This window comes from Mobula birostris, chromosome 19, assembly GCF_030028105.1.
Source record: "Mobula birostris isolate sMobBir1 chromosome 19, sMobBir1.hap1, whole genome shotgun sequence".
NCBI classification, from domain to species: domain Eukaryota; kingdom Metazoa; phylum Chordata; class Chondrichthyes; order Myliobatiformes; family Myliobatidae; genus Mobula; species Mobula birostris.
The window spans coordinates 55,780,826-55,798,298 of record NC_092388.1 but is presented as its reverse complement, the minus strand read 5'-3'; the positions used below and the strand labels follow the sequence as shown (position 1 = coordinate 55,798,298).

The 17,473-nt window shown below is 40.1% G+C and overlaps 2 protein-coding genes across 10 annotated transcripts in view; one reads left to right on the top strand and one right to left on the bottom strand.

The window, feature by feature from the left end:
- LOC140212615 (dysbindin-like) overlaps nucleotides 1-12,754 on the top strand; it is a 302,042-nt gene extending 289,288 nt beyond the window's left edge. For both annotated transcript variants that reach the window (XM_072283635.1, XM_072283634.1), the window contains exons 9-10: nucleotides 7,108-7,251; nucleotides 12,080-12,754. In XM_072283635.1, coding sequence (XP_072139736.1) covers nucleotides 7,108-7,251; nucleotides 12,080-12,312 — 377 coding nt within the window. In that variant the 3' untranslated portion in view covers nucleotides 12,313-12,754. The remainder of the gene's footprint in view (nucleotides 1-7,107; nucleotides 7,252-12,079) is intronic.
- A 1,738-nt stretch (nucleotides 12,755-14,492) lies between these two features.
- Nucleotides 14,493-17,473, bottom strand: part of jarid2b (jumonji and AT-rich interaction domain containing 2b) — a 358,906-nt gene continuing 355,925 nt past the window's right edge. For all 8 annotated transcript variants that reach the window (XM_072283626.1, XM_072283631.1, XM_072283632.1 and 5 more), the window contains one exon: nucleotides 14,493-16,337. In XM_072283626.1, coding sequence (XP_072139727.1) covers nucleotides 16,164-16,337 — 174 coding nt within the window. In that variant the 3' untranslated portion in view covers nucleotides 14,493-16,163. The remainder of the gene's footprint in view (nucleotides 16,338-17,473) is intronic.

Sequence of the window (17,473 nt, the reverse complement as noted above, 5' to 3'; positions counted from 1 at the left end):
TTTTATGAAAATTAATTCTCCAGAGATTAGAAAATTTCTGAAACATCAGTAATTTCCCCAGGAGAACAAACACCAGAGCAAGAGTTAATTTTTTTATGCGTAATTTTCCATTATGATGTAAAGAGGCAGTTAGGATACAGACTGCAAACAGTCTTATATTTTTAAGGTTTAGCTTTAGATTTCAGATTGAATTTTTAAAAATCCATCAGGTTGAATTACATGGAAGAATGCATCAACTTCAAATGCCTTTCATCAATCTGCTTTATGGGGTAGCTATTGCAAATCTTCAAGCAAATTTTGGCTTTGCAGACAGCATTATTATAGATTGCATTGGAGCATAAACTGAAATAGTGACTCATTGCTCCTCTCAGGCGCCCCTGAGCCTAGCTCCTTAACTCCCATTGCTCTTGAAGCTTATTACCAAACCATGATCTTTGCTGTCTCCTCCCCCATTCACCTTAACATCATCTCTTCCTTCTGAGCTTTGTTAAGGTCCTCTACCATCTACACCACACTAATCTCCTTCACAGCACCACCCACTGACATTTCTGTCCCATCTCCTGCATGAAGTAAGATTTTTATTTGCTGATTACAATTGTTATCTATCTTGGCACCTGTCAAGCAGTTATCTGTGGAGACGCTAGGGATTGCTGGAATCTGGAGCAATACGGAAAAATATGGAGGAGCTCTGCGAGTCAAGCTGCAACTATGGAAGGAAATATAATTGATGTTTTGGGTCAAGACCCTTAATCTAGACTGTAGGATAGAGGGGAGGTAACCAGAATTAAAAGGTGGGGCAAGAGATGGTAGGATTTTGTATACATTGCCATCCATGGTCATTTATGTCCTCTTCTCCCTAACCACTCCCTCAATTTAAATACTACAGCTACATTTGTGGTGTCTTAACCTTGCTATCTTTGATCTAAATCAATGTCAAGGCCATCTCCTACCACATCTTCATGTATCTCACCACTCATCTCAATCCCTGTCAAAAGAAAATATTCTACTTGTCATTTACACCCAACTGGCCAGCTTTCTGTTCATTATTTTTACTTGTTTTTTTTTTCTCTTATAACAATTAATATATAACAATTACAGCACAGAAACAGGCCATCTCGGCCCTTCTAGTCAGTGCCAAACATCCTGCAAGCATCCTGCTTATCCAAGGGAGACATCACGTTCCCTTAGTAAGCTGTCTGTATAATGGTGGGACTTTGGGGCTGGAGGAGAACATTCTACTGAAATTGTATTTTCCTTCACCAAATTCATTGGTAATACCAATATTAACTATTACCTGTTATTGCAGACAAATCTTTGTTTGTATTTTGTTGATTAATTTGATATTAATTTATGGTTTTGATAATTTATTCAGCCAATTGTGTTCATTCTCCATTTTTTGTTTCAATGTCTCCTTAATTTTTCTTCATTTAAATCCATTTTAAAAAAATAACCTGGCACTCTGGTCCTGCAGATGAAAGCATTTGAATTTTTGAAATGCTTGCAGGTGGTCCACGAGAATAAACACGTTCTAATGCAGAAAGTAAAATTGAGCTCGTTTTCAAGACATTTATTATATTTTTAACAGAAGAATAAGTCATTTTTAATTACAGGGAAATGCACCAGCTCTCGGCAAAAGTAAAGTCATGGATATATATTTAAGACAAAGTAGAATTGAAGTTAAGGACGAACGTGTTTTTACTTAGTAGAAATATAGAAAACCTACAGCACAATACAGCCCTTCAGCCCACAAAGCTGTGCCGAACATGTCCTTACCTTAGAACTACCTAGGCTTACCCATAGCCCTCTATTTTTCTAAGGTCCATATACCTATCCAGGAGTCTCTTAAAAGACCCTATTGTTTCCGCCTCCACCATCGCCACTGGCAGCTCATTTCAACAAACTCACCCCTGACATCTCCTCTGTACCTACTTCCAAGCACTTTAAAACTATGCCCTATCATGCTAGCCATTTCAGCCCTGGGAAAAAGTCTCCAACTATCCACACAATCAGTGCCTCTCATTATTTTGTACACCTCTATCAGGTCACCTCTTATCCTCTGTCACTCCAAGGAGAAAAGGTTGAGTTCACGCAATCTATTCTCATAAGGCATGCTCCCCAATCCAGGCAACATCCTTGTAAATCTCCTCTGCACCCTTTCTATAGTTTCCACATCCTTCCTGTAGTGAGTGACCAGAATTGAGCACAGTACTCCAATTTGACCTACCAAAATGAACCACCTTACACTTATCTGGGTTGAACTCCATCTGCCACTTCTCAGCCTAGTTTTGCATCCTATCAATGTCCCACTGTAACCTCTGACAGTCCTCCACACTATCCACAACACTCCCAACCTTTGTGTGGTCAGCAAATTTACTAACCCATCCCTCCACTTCCTCATCCAGGTCATTCATAAAAATCACGAAGAGCAGAGGTCCCAGAACAGATCCCTGAGGCACACTGCTGGTCACCGACCACCATGCAGAATATGACCCATCTACAACCACTCTTTGCCTTCTGTGGGCAAGCCAGTTCTGGATCCCCTTGGATCCCATGCCTCTTTACTTTCTCAATAAGCCTTGCATGGGGTACTTTATCAGATGCCTTGTTGAAATCCATATACACTACATCTACTGCTCTTCCTTCATCGATGTGTTTAGTCTCATCCTCAAAAAATTCAATCAGGCTCGTAAGGCACGACCTGCCTTTGACAAAGCTATGCTGACTATTCGTAATCATATTATGCCTCTCAGGATCTTCTCCATCAACATACTAACCACTGAAGTAAGACTCACTGGCCTATAATTTCCTGGGCTATCTCTACTCCCTTTCTTGAATAAGGGAACAACATCTGCAACCCTCCAATCCTCCGGAACCTCTCCCGTCCTCTTTGATGATGCAAAAATCATTGCCAGAGGCTCAGCAATCTCCTCCCTCAATTCCCATAGTAGCCTGGGGTACATCTCGTCCAGTCCTAGTGACTCATCCAACTTGATGCTTTCCAAAAGCTCCAGCACATCCTCTTCCTTAATATCTACTTGCTCAAGCTTTTCAGTCCGCTGCAAGTCATCTCTACTATCGCCAAGATCCTTTTCCATAGTGAATACTGAAGCAAAGTATTCATTAAATACCTCTGCTATCTCCTCCGGTTCCATACACACTTTTCCACTGTCACACTTGATTGGTCCTATTCTTTCACGTCTTATCCCCTTGCTCTTCACATACTTGTAGCTTGCCTTGGGGTTTTCCTTAATCCTGTCCACCAAGGCCTTCTCATGGCTCCTTCTGGCTCTCCTAATTTCATTCTTAAGCCCCTTCCTGCTAGCCCTTTTAGTTTTCTAGATCTCTATCATTACCTAGTTCTTTGAACCTTTCATAAGCTCTTTTCTTCTTGACTAGATTTTCAACAGCCTTTTGTACACTACGGTTCCTGTACCCTACCATCCTTTCCATCTCATTGGAACGTACATATGCAGAACTCCACACAAATATCCCCTGAACATTTGCCACATTTCTCCTCTACATTTCCCTGAGAACATCTGTTTCCAATTTATGCTTCCAAGTTCCTGCCTGATAGCCTCATATTTCCCCTTACTCCAATTAAATGTTTCCCTAACTTGTCTGTTCCTATCCCTCCCCAATGCTATGGTAAAGGATGGTGATCACTATCGCCAAAACACTCTCCCACTGAGAGACCTAACACCTGACCAGATTCATTTCCCAATACCAGATCAAGTACAGCCTCTCCTCTTGTAGGCTTACCTGCATATTGTGTCAAGAAACCTTCCTGATCACACCTAACAAACTCCACCTCATCTAAACCCCTTAGTCTAGGGAGATGCCAATCAATATTGGGGAAATTAAAATCTCCCACCACAACAACTCTGTTATTATTACTCCTTTTCAGAATCTGTCTCCCTATCTGCACCTCGATGTCGCTGTTACTATTGGGTGGTGTATAAAAAACACCCAGCAGAGTTATTGACCCCTTCCTATTCCTAACTTCCACCCACAGAGACTTCATAGACAATCCTTCCATGACGTCCACCTTTTCTGCAGCCGTGACACTATCCTTGATCAACACTTCCACACCCCCCCTCCTTTTGCCTCCCTGCCTGTCCTTCCTGAAACATCCAAAGCCTGGCACTTCCCACCAAAGTATTGGTCCCCCTGGGATTCAAATGCAACCCATCCTTTTCATACAGGGCACACCTGCCCCAAAAGAGGTCCCAATGACCCAGAAATCTGAATCCCTGCCCCCTGCTCCAATCCCTCAGCCACACATTTATTCTGCACCTCATTCTATTCCTGTACTCACTGTCATGTGGCACAGGCAGTAATCCCGAGATTACTACCTTTGAGGTCCTGTTTCTCCGTCCTAACTCCCTAAAGTTTGTTTTCAGGATCTTCTCCCTTTTCCTATCTATATCGTTGGTACCAATATGTACCACAATCCTTCCGGCTTCAAGATATCGTGGACACGATCAGAAACATCCCGGACCCTGGCACCTGGGAGGCAAACTACCATCCTCGTTTCTTTCCTGCGAAAAACAGAATCACCTGTCTAACCCCCTAACTATAGAGTCCCCTATCACTGATGCCATCTTCTTCCTTTCCCTACCCTTCTGAGCCACAGGGCCAGACTCTGTGCCAGAGGCATGGCCACTGTTGCTTCCCCCAGGTAGACCGTCTGCCCCAACAGTACTCAAACAGGAGTACTTATTGTTAAGGAGGACAGCCACTGGGGTACTTTCTAGCATCTGCCTCTTGCCCTTCCCTCTCCTGACTGTTAAAACCTATCTGTCTCCCCAGGCCTATAGCTGGGGAGTGACTACCTGCCTATAGCTGCTCTCGTATCACCTCCTCACTCTCCCTGACCAGACGAAGGTCATTGAGCTGCATCTCCAGCAGGTACAGCAGGCGGTGAAAAAGGCGAATGGTATGCTGGCATTTATAGCAAGAGGATTCGAGTACAGGAGCAGGGAGGTACTACTGCAGTTGTACAAGGCCTTGGTGAGACCACACCTGGAGTATTGTGTGCAGTTTTGGTCCCCTAATCTGAGGAAAGACATCCTTGCCATAGAGGGAGTACAAAGAAGGTTCACCAGATTGATTCCTGGGATGGCAGGACTTTCATATGAAGAAAGAATGGATGAACTGGGCTTGTACTCGTTGGAATTTAGAAGATTGAGGGGGGATCTGATTGAAATGTATAAAATCCTAAAGGGATTGGACAGGCTAGATGCAGGAAAATTGTTCCCGATGTTGGGGAAGTCCAGAACGAGGGGTCACAGTTTGAGGATAGAGGGGAAGCCTTTTAGGACTGAGATTAGGAAAAACTTCTTCACACAGAGAGTGGTGAATCTGTGGAATTCTCTGCCACAGGAAACAGTTGAGGCCAGTTCATTGGCTATATTTAAGAGGGAGTTAGATATGGCCCTTGTGGCTACGGGGGTATGGAGGGAAGGCTGGGGCAGTGTTCTGAGTTGGATGATCAGCCATGCTCATAATAAATGGCGGTGCAGGCTCGAAGGGCCGAATGGCCTACTCCTGCACCTATTTTCTATGTTTCTATCTCCAGTTCCCTAACGCGGTCCCTAAGGAGCTGCAGCTCAACTCACCCGGTGCAAATGTGGTTCTTCTAGTATCCTAGAATGTTTTATTGCAATATGAGATTAGGTTACAAACTTTGGGTGTTTTCCCACCTAAACCATCTTAACCAAACTCACCATCCGGACACAGGAGCCTCTGGATTTTCTTTAAGTAGTCCTGACAAAGAATTCAGCATTCTAATTTGTTTTGTCACTTTAATTATTCTTTTATGCATGGTTTTTATTTAGAAGTGTTATCTTAAAATAGTAGTGAGATGAATAAACTTTTCCATCACACAGTATATCTTTAATCTGGATGTGCTGTATTAGATGGAAAGAGAATTGTTTCATTGTTTTTTAAACTGCCTCTAAGAAACCATTCAGAAGCCTTGGGTAGTCATTTCAAAAACAAAGTTTCTTCTCCAACCCCCCCCCCCCAATTAAGAAAGGCACAACTTTTGGAGCTTAAAAAATTGTAAGCAAAATAATGTTACTACTTGCTTTTAGTGAGGTGCCTTTAGGTAACAGAATGCCTGTACCTTCCCTTCTTCTGAGATATCCAAGTGTGCATAAAATTGTAGAAGAGGGAAATCTATATCCACTTGGATTTGTTTCTGGCTGTGTTACAGTTCTGGCAATAGGCATTATAGAAAATCATCCCATGAAAAGAGCTGTTGATTTCCTTAGTTCTTTTTGGCACCAATAACTGGAATATTGTCCTAAGGGTTTATGATCTCTCAACAACATTCTTTCTTTAATTGATGCTTCTACAATGAGACATTTTTACACTTAACCTGCTAAATGTAGTTTGTCATATCTAAAAATAGTTTTATTTGAAGTTAAATAGCTTGCTGCTAAATAGCTTCAAGATATTACTTAACCAGAAGTATGAGAGCACCGGTTTCACAGACACACACTAAAAGCAAAACACCCCAAGGATAATATTGCTAGCAGTTGACCTTACTTCAATCCTGTACTACTCGGAAATGTGACGATACTGTGAGACAGAGTATGTACGGATCCCAAAATGAACTAAAATCTAAACACCTCTGAAACGTATTCATTGTATTGTTACCAGAGCTACATTGTGCTTAAGAACATTTCACTAAAATTGTCTTTTTCTAAGATATTCTTTTCCAGAATCTAACACTTATGATAGAAGAATTAAACGTTACCTCCTCACCTCCCTGTATAATGAATTCACATTACTAATTCATAATGGAGAACTACAGCTATAAAACTATCCACTCAGTAACGTGCATCCTGCTAGGTTAGGATGTTGGAATATTTCTGAGAGATTTGAATTGTTGCCCATTTACCTGTTGTGGCACAATGCAAAATTTGAAATATTCTGCCATAAATGATGAGCTGCAAAGTTACCTTCAAGTGCATTGTCCATGACAATTCATAACTGGAACTAAATAAGCGATCATTTCAATCCTGTAATACCACACATTGGATTAAATCATTTGTGTTTTGGTGTTTATTTTAATGAGGTTTCTGTTTGTTGTTTACCCAGAGCCCATTGGAAGCATGTCCTCGATGGAGGTTAATGTGGACATGCTGGAGCAGATGGACTTAATGGATGTATCTGATCAGGAAGCACTGGATGTATTTCTCAACTCAAGTGGAGAAGACAATAATCAAAGTTCACCAGTATTAGGTAATAAACACAAAAGATTTTGCAAATGCTTGAAATGCAGAGTAGCACAACACAAAATGCTGGAGGGACTCAGCAGATCAGGCAGCAACTATAGAAAGGAATCAAGAGTTGACATTTCAGGCCAAGACCCAAGACCAAGAATCAGGTCTAACATCACAAAATTTGTTATTTTGTGGGAGCAGTACATTGCAATACATAATAAAAATGATAAATTACAATATATATGTATTATAAAAAGAGAGGAGAGGGAAGAAGCTGTTGAAACGCTGTGTATGTCTTCAGGCTCCTTGATATTAGCAATGAGAAGCGGGCCATCAGGTTGGTGGCTATCCATATACAACCCAAGTGGGCTCATCGTGGCAGTAGAGATGGCTATGGAGCAACATGTCAGAATGGGAATGGGCAGTGGAACTAAATTGGTTGGCCATGGGGAAATGCTGCTTGCTGCGGACAGAGCAAAGGTTACGAGTAAGTGGTCTCCCCGTCTATGTCGGGTCTCACTGATGTACAGGAGGCCACGCTGGGAGCACCAGATACAATAGGTGACCCTGAATGGTGGCGAGAAAGTAGTTGAATGGGCACGTGTAGCTTTTCTTCCACTTGCAGGGATAAATGCCAGGAGGGAGATCAGTGGGGAGGGACAAATGAACCAGGAAATTACGGAGAGAGTGATCCCGCGGAAAGTGGGGTGTCGGGTGAGGTAGGGTGGCAGAAGCTCATTGAAGATGGGAGAAGTTGCAGAGAATGATGTGCTGAATGCAGAGTTTCATGAGATGGTAAGGACAAGAGGAACTCCAACCCTGTTAAGGTGGAAAGAAGATGGAGGAGGTGTGGTTGAGGGCAGTATCAATGGTAGAGGGACACCCCATTCTTTGAAGAAGGTGGACACCTCTAATATTCTGGAAAGAGAAGCCTCATCCTAGGAACAGATACAGCGGAGAAAGAGGAATTAAGAAAAGGGAATGGCATTTTTACAAGTGACAAAGTGGGGAGGTTTCTTAAAGTTGTTATAGCCAGGGGTGGAAGTCTCACCAATGAACTGAACTATTAATGCTGATTCTGTGTTAAGAATGGAGGAACACACATCTCAAATAGCCTCTCAGAACCAAGTCCAGCTCCTGGCCTTCACATATGGCTTAGCTACTAAGCCTAGCAAAACTGACAGGAGAAGGGGCAAAGGTGGGTTACTGGCACCTTAAACCAGTTGCTTCAGGTAGTTGGGGTTCATCAGCCATGGTTGACAGCAATCTAGGAAGAGGAGAACTTGATCTCAAATCTCTGCTGCCTTGTAGCTATACCCACTCATGGGGAAATCCATAGCAGGATTCCCTAAGGCAGTTCCACGTTGAGTTCAATGCTGACTGGCAGTTTCGTTTGGATTTCTCAGCTGAGTGGAGAGGTAAAGCCTGCTATGTGGGCAGCAGCTTGCTCTTCATATCAGACTGTCCTGACTCACTACCACGTTGACAGCTGGGATGGTGGACCCCGAACAATGGAGGGCCTCAGTGGATGGGAAGAAGTATAATCACGATAGCTGTGAGACAGTAGGTTTATAAAAATAGCAGTAGACAGCTAAAGATGGAGACAGAGAAATCAAGAAAGGGAAGAGGTGTTTGAAATGGACCAAGTGAGTTTAAAGGCACAGTGGACTTTAGATTCAAAGTTCAGAAAATTGACAAGCTCAGCATTGGTGCATGAAATAGCTTAATTATTAATTGCAGTGGAAAACATTCAAACTACACAATAGTCTTACAAGTCTGCCTTTGTAGATGTATAGAAATTTTATTGCAACTAGTTCAGTGATTGTTCATTAGCTTTAATTACATTCACTTACTCTTTAGATGTTTGAAGTATATATTTTGCTTTTTAATATCAAATGCACACAAAATATAAACCCTTTGAAGTTGAGATTTGTGTTCAGAAGTAGTTACTTTTATGCCCTGCTGTTAAGATTTTTATGAATCTTTTGCCTTAGCATTACTTCCCTACACTTGGTTTCCTTAATATCTAATAATCTATTGATGTTTTTCTTGAAAACCTTAATTATCAAGTTTCTGCAGCTCTTAGATAGAGAACTGAACTTGTTTTAATTCAGTACTCTATTGTTTATCTGAAGCTTCAATGTGCTTGGAAAGATGATGAGATGCTGTTCCTCAAGCTTACATTGGGCATTGGTAGAGTGGGGTTGGGATAAAAATTGAAGTGACAGGTAACTAGAAGCTTAGGATTACCATTGTGGTCTAGTTGTGTTCTATAAAGTGTTAACCCCTCCTGATTTGGTAACGGGAGTTGGGGGAGGGATAGAGAGCGCGAGAACCTGGGTGGAGTGGTTAAGAGTATGGGTGTGGGTTATAGGCTACCTAAGTGCAACATACAGCTGTCATTCTTTTGTTTGCTTATGGCCTCACCGTAGCAGTGAAAAAGACTGAAGACAAACAGGTCAATAATGTGTAACTGGAAACTCACACTGGCCATTGTGAAGTGTCCCTCTGATCTGCAAAATGCTTGACTAGTCTATGCTTAGTCTTATCAACAATGAGGCCACCACTTTTGTGAGCACCAAATGCATTAGACCAGCACTAAGCTGGGGAAGATGAATGTCTGCCTCACTGGAGGTACTGTTTAGGTCTCTGGATGGTGTTGAGGGAACAGAAAGGGATGAGCGCTGCATCTTTCACAGTTTGCAAGGGGAAGATGAGCAGACCAGGGAGTTACGGAGAGAAGAGAGGAAGATGCAACTTGCATAAGATCCTTTTTGAACTGGCACAAAAATGGTTCTGGCCTCTCAACCCCTTGTAATGGTGCAGGTCTGCCACCGTGTGGTAGTAAGGTCCAGTGCTACCACACTAGTGATGGGAGCAACACACATAAAAGTTGCTGGTGAACGCAGCAGGTCAGGCAGCATCTCTAGGATCCTATTGGTTGGTCCTCTGCTAGCTGGAAGGCTATACTATAGGCTTTGGGGATGACAAGGATTTCCATAAAAAAAGGATAAGCTTTTTCTCTAGCACTCTTCACTGTTTCAAGGTATCCCAGAGTACTTCAGGAAAATCTCTGTTAGTTATCTATGGCTACTTTGACAGTGTGAATCTTGTCCTCCTACAATGAATAGTTTGCACTGCTCTGAAGTAGACTGCAGTGAAGTCAACTTACTAGTTTTTTTCCTAAAATATAAAACTTTTGTCACATGAGTTATGCAAAGAGCCAGATTAGTTTTAATGTTACATTTAAGAAGGTTAATTCTCAGACAGTAAATAGGTGCTAGGAGCTCACTACCTTTCAAATATGAATTGGTCTGTTTATATCGGTTTAAATCGATTCCTACTCTGACATTGTCCTGCTTTGGCTATGTTCTGCCTCAATCTTCTATTTCCTATCAATGCCCTATCAGTCTTTAATCCCTTCTTTCCTCTACAACTTTGCCCATTTACCTCTAGGCCCTAAGTCCTCTGCAAACAATCTTGTTTATCTTTTGAATGATTTCATCATTGGCCCTCTATCCTTAAATGGTTCAGGATGCCGTTTACCCTACACCACTGAGTCCTTTGGTGTACTTGGTCATGGCCATTGTTCTTGTTTCCTGCTGGCTTTTTCCTTTGTTAACATATGTTGGCCTACGAGTTACTGTCAAAGGTAAGCCATCTACATTTGTAACTTCCCTAACTAATAAGTCTGCACTTCTCCAGCAACTACTTCAATCTGGTTAGTGAGGCCTCTCAGATTTCCAGCAGTAAATCTTGCCCATAAACATCAGCTAAGCAATGGCCCCAGCTATCAGACCTCAAAATCTGAACATTTGGGGATGATGGCCATTCAAAATCTTCATCTCATTTTGTTTAGTATTATTCTGCACACTGCTGGTCTCACTCTTCAGTGCTTACCTCTAAACAGTAACATTACTTTCAACTTATGCCTTCTGTTTAGTTTTCTATCTTTACAGGTATGTCTCCACAGCTGTTCCTACATTACAGGTATATATGCCATTAACAAGGTAACAAGGTCAGACACAAACTTCCCTAATGTTGTTTAAATACAAGTTAGATTTTTATTATTTATACAATACATAACACAGAATAATGTACCACACCAGGTGAGGCATTTGTTTTGTGATTCTACCTAAACCAAGGCAACCTGAATAATGTGAATGGATACTTTGCGACCTGTTGCTTGATTAAAAAGCTGGCCTTTTGCAGTCCACTGACTATAAAACTTTAAGTTATCTTTTCTCCCTTTTTTTGGATAGCGTTACACCTAATTAATTAATTCAGTGTTGACAATGGAGTCCGGGATACCTACTGCAAATAACGGGTGCTTCAGTGCCCAGGAAGTTCTATTCTGTTTTAGAAACATTTTGAAATTGACATCAGTATACATAATTGAGTGTTGAACAATATAACTTCAATGTAATAAAAAGCTACATTGTTCTTGCATGGTCATTTTATATTACCACACTGAACAGCTATTAACTTCTGAAAACTAACTTAGTTTGTGGTTTTTAAAGAGTATGTAATGTAATCTAAAATTGATGAGCTATCTACCAGTTGGTAAATGTTTGTTTGTGAAATGAGCCATAGTCCTGATCACCTGTTAGGTTTCCATTTTAAAATATACAAGATACAATTAATCCACAAGTGTAATTTAGTGATGTTAACTTTTGAAATGTTAAAATATTTTTGTAGAATTCTGCACTATTGGTGTAAAATGTTTGGGTAGTTTCCTGAGGCGATATTGCTTAACCCACCCTTTCCCTGAAAGCACCAACAGTGGGAACAGTTTTCCTTCAGCTGAGCAACAGGCCATCACTCTTGGTGAAATTGTATTTTTACAGGGTCCGAGTCTGAGCCATATCAAAGTGAAATAACGCTGCAAGTGCCAAGCCAAGCTGAGCTACGGTTAAAATTATCCTCTCTCTCTTCCACCTCTGCTGATTCTGCCAGCCACAGTGCAAGTGAAAATAACACACCTCTAGTCCAGTCTGATGAAGAGGAAGTTCAAATAGATACCTGTCTGGTTGCAATCAACTCAAATCCAAAAGAGAACTCTGACAGTGACTCTCAGTAACATTACAGACTATTTCACATGGGTTGTTGAAAATTAACTGAATAATACAGAATGACGAATCTACTGTGAGAAAGATTTAACAAAGCTAATTCAGAACGTTTTACCTTTTCTAATTTGAATAAGCAAATTCCTATTACCCAGTGCCCTTGAAGATTAACATGGGTAATTATACATATATACATACTATATCCAGTTATAACTGATTACCTGTTTTCTTCAAGTACAAAGCTCATTTTCTAAGGCTTGACTAATGATTTCTCCCCTATTCCTGTTCAACATATTTCAGTTATGCATTCTCAATGTATATTGTACAAGAGACAATACTAGTTGCCTGCTTGAGTGTTCCACCCCCCCTACTAAATAGTTTAGAACTAATTGTTAGAATTCTGACTAAAAATGTTGTGCACTTTAACATTCAGTGAATAAAAAGAGTTTTACAATACTGTTTTGCTGTTATTCAATTTTTGATTTGAATAGACAAGACAAAGTTTGAAAGATGCTTCCAGGAGAGAACACTACATGGGTAGTTGGAAGCTATGCTTCTCAGTGTTGAGGTAGTTTGGGATTTTTGATTTTCTCAGCAACAATCTAGTTAGCAATTTTGGAAAAAGGGGGAAGTGAAGTACCAGGAGCTACTGAAAGCAGTGTCTGATTTAGAGAATGCCTTGAAAAAGTATTCAGCGCCCACGACTATTTTCACATTTTATTGTCTCATTTTCTAAAAGTAAAATATATGGAAATAGGATTTTTGATCTAATCTACAAAACATTGCATCATATCAAATAAGAAGAAAAATTCCAAAACCTGTCAGCAATTTACTAAAAATTTAAAACCAAAATTGTGAGGCTTCTAAAGAATCCATCCCATTTGTAATTACTATGCTAACTTTCATCAAGTGCAGTACTAACTCACACAATTTGTTATGTAGAAAATTGGAGAATTACCAATTTTCAATGAATTCATAAGAATAAATACCTCCTCTCTGTAAGAAGTGAAAAAAGAATATGAAACCACAGCCACACCACTTACGCCAGGACGTCCCTCTAAACTTAGTCGCCAGAGAAGAATGGCACTTGTAAGAGAGGCTACTGTAAAGCCAAGTCACTCTAAGGTCTTGCACAAAAAAGGGTATTTATGGAAAACTGGCAAGGAAGAAGCCCTGGCTAAAAAAAAAAAAAGGCATGTCCATAAAGACTTTGCAAAGCATCACTTAGAAGATACTGTAAAGATATGGAAGAAGGTCTTGTGGTCAGATGAGACTGAATTGCAACTTTCTGGCCTCAACACTAAGCGATACATGTGGCATTAATTTAATTCTGTACATCAGCCAGGTAACATATCCCTACTGTAAAGTGTAGCAGTGATGGTGTTATGCTATGCTATGCAGATGCTTTTCAGCAGCAGGGACTGGAAATCTGGTCAAGAATTAATGGGAAGATGAATGTTGCTAAATACAGAGAGATCCTGGATAAAAACCTGCTAGCCTCTGCCAGAAAACTTGAACTGGGGAAGGAAGTTCATCTTTTAGCAGGACAACAACCCAAAGCACAATGCCACAGCAACCATGGAATATCTTCAAATGAAGAAAATTGATATCCTTGAGTGGCCCAGCCATAGTCCTGACCTTCAACTGATTGAACATCTCTGGCAAAACCTCAAGATTGCTGTTCACCGCCACTCCCCAACTAAACTGCCACAGCTTGAACAATTTAGCAAGGGGAATGGGCAAATCTTGCTCCATCACATTGTGCAAAGCTATTATCCAAAACTTATCCAAAAAGATGACTAGCTGTAATAGCTGAAAGAGGCAGTTCAACTAAGCAAAGAGCAATGAATACTTTTGAACTGACATTTCAGTTTTTGAATTATTTTTCATGCTTTACCATTTTCCCCATTTTTGGACTCTACTGCGAAAAAAGGAGCATGTGATTCCCAAATAAAAATTCTCAAAGTTAAGTTGATCAAAATCACTGGTTGTAATATCATGTACGTGAACAAAGGATTAGGGGCTGAATACTTCAAGGCACAGTATACAACGAGAAATTGCCTGGTTTTCAAGAATAAAAATCTGCAGAACTAGGCTACTTCAGAACTTTAACTGGGTCTTTGTTATTAAATGCACATTTCCCCTCCAAGAAGAATAGCATTTAGTGGAGAATTAATAACTCAACTTTACCAGGACTGCTCAAAAGTTTTATTAAACTTTTAATAAACCTGAAAAGTAAAAAAAATTCGCAATTACAATGTGAACTCTTTCCGCACAAAGTATAGGTGCAGAGCAGCACTAATAAATTAAATGTCAATCAGTAAGCAATAGTCAAATATGTCTGCTCTGAAAGAAGAAACAAAATACATAGTAAGGCCATAAAAACTGGACAACCACATTTGAAAAACACTTGAAATCAGTAATGTTGTTAAATACTCCAAACCAGTTCAGTCCTCTGCAGCAACAACAACCAACTAACAACTGGGAAAAAATAAAATGACTTCTTGACAGTCACCACTGGCAAGCTCAGTGCAACATGGGTAGCTACAAATAATGTTGCATTTTCAGCAATGAAAAACTAATTATAATGGACAATGTTTCCCTTTTGTTTTAATAAAATACACTGAAAGGGGCAACAGCTACACCATTATTTGTTCAGTGATGTAAGCAGCACTTAAATGTTACAAGAAACCCTGTAAGCATCCAAAACCGATGAAGAAACTGAAACATAAGGCTTTTCTTCATCTCTTGCTTCTTCCCCCCACCCACCCCACAAAAGGCTCAAGTATTTAAAACAATTTACAGGCATATGTACAAGTTTGTTTATGTTTTCTTTTTATCTTTTTTTTACAAATATGGAAAGTAAAATAGAAATGAAGGAAATGCATTTTCACATTTCACAAAGAAATATGCACATCCTCTAGTGGCTCTCCATTGTGACTGTCTCACCAATGAACTGAACTATTAATGCTGATTCTGTGTTGAAAATGAAGAATGGAGAAGGAACACAAGAGATGAAAGTGGAATTAACATGGAATGTTACAAAGATTGCACATCTACAAAGATGAAGCGGGGAGACCCGCTTCAATAATTTGATAAAGGACACTATTGTAGGGTTTTCTGATAAAATGATTGACAGCACCAAAAAACTTACGAATTTGCTAATGAAAGTCAGGCACAGTTTCCTCTAGCCAGGCAGCCTTATTATTACAGATGCATAGTGATGTGCTGGTAAGGAGAAAAATATCACCTTTACTTCACTTTTCAAAATCACCATTTTCATACTTTGTAAACCAGATCAAGTATCAGCTGCCATGACTCTAAAACAATAGTATAATTTTCTAAATAGAAAAGCAAATTTTTCAACTTCTACAACCAAAAACAAAAAAAAACGTAGCCAAACTGAAGCAGTTTCTTTCAAGTTTTATCTCCTTCCTTCCTCCAAAAAAGCTGCTGGCATGACTGAAGTTGCAAGATAAAACACAGCACTCAACTTCAACCTAGTTCAAACAGGTTTAAAACATCCCAACTGTTCACAGTAACAAAAATCAAATGCAAGAGGTTTGCTTCAGCCAGAGGGGCAAATGCAAACGTGGGATTGCTGTTCAGCCCTTTGACTTGGTTTTAAAAACAGTGAATGAAAACACTACTACTGCATTCCAAGGAATACTGCCAACCGCAGCGTCTGGTGTTCCTAAAAGAAATAAGCCAACACTTTAATGCTAAAACAAACTGCTATTTTTTTTTCTAAAAACAAAACAGAAGTCATCTTTAGAGCTAGTGCAAAGACAGCTTGCATTCTTCTAGCAAGTACTCACAAATTATAGTACAAAAAAATAACAACTGAGTACAAGACTTGGCAACTTCAGGGGGAACTTGTAGCACTTCTGGACAAGGATGAAAGTCTAGTTGCTGGCACATCAATGGTCGCTCGTTTGCGAGGTCCTCTTTTCAGTGCAGGCTTGCTGGTACTGATACTGTTGCTGCTCTTGGCTGCTGCTTTTCCACAGATTTGATCGACTAAGTTGTTTATTTGATCCTGTAGCATTGAACCAATAGAGAAAAAAAAACATGAAAACTGTTTCGTTTACAAAGACAGCTTTTAATAAAACAAAAGTTGTTTAACTAATTTATTCAAGAGGGTCGATTAGATTTAAATCTGCTCCTGATTCAGTACTGTTATTCTAGCTTCCCTAAAACAACTTATTTTAGAGATGGAGAGGACATTCTAGGACAGTCGAGGATGATCCCCTTCACTTGCCAGTTTAGGTTTTTACATCATTTAGCAATCAAGGATGGACAATGTATGAGCCGAAGGCCTCAATAATCTCCATGGAGATTCTGTTTGGATGGTAAGATACATTTTACTACAAAAACATCACTGGAAATACTCGAGGTGATTATTTTATGCCTCGAAATAAAAGTGGTTCACTTATGTAGTGAGAGATTTAAAGCTAAGGCAGATTACTTTCCAGAGAGGTAACTTTATAATGTGGAGCCTCAGGTTCTGAAGAACATGCATACTGAACATGCAAAATGTTATGGCAATAATAAAGATAACCAAATACAATTTGTCCAAATCTTTTAAGGTATTTTGACTTTATGCTTGATTTTAAAGAACACCTGACACAATTCCCTGCTACAAAATAAAAGCAACAAGAAAAGGCTCGAACTTTTAAGATATTATAGAATACACATTTCACAGAAAAAATCCTCAAGTGCAGTTAATAACACACTGTAGGCAGATAGAACACCATGAGGATAAGGCCACAAAGCCAGGCAGTTCATGCAGCATTTAAAAATCTAACCTCTACCAGACAGTGAATTGAAATTCATCTGTTTCTAAATATCAAGAGTGTAATTGAAAATCAGAAATTCAGTAAATGCTCAGGTAAGGCAGCATTTGCAGAAAGAGAAATGGTTAACATTTGGCTGTCCCCCTTAACAATAATTACTCCTGTTTGAGTACTCTTGGGGGGGGGGGGGGGAGGAGAGAGAGACAGCCTACCTGGGGGAAGCAACAGATTCTGGCCTGTGGCTCAGTAGGTTAGGGAAAGGAAGGCGGCAGTAGTAATAGGGGACTCCATGGTTAGGGGGTCAGACAGGCGATTCTGTGGACGCAGGAAAGAAACACAAATAGTAGCTTGCCTCCCAGGTTCCAGAGTCCGGGATGTT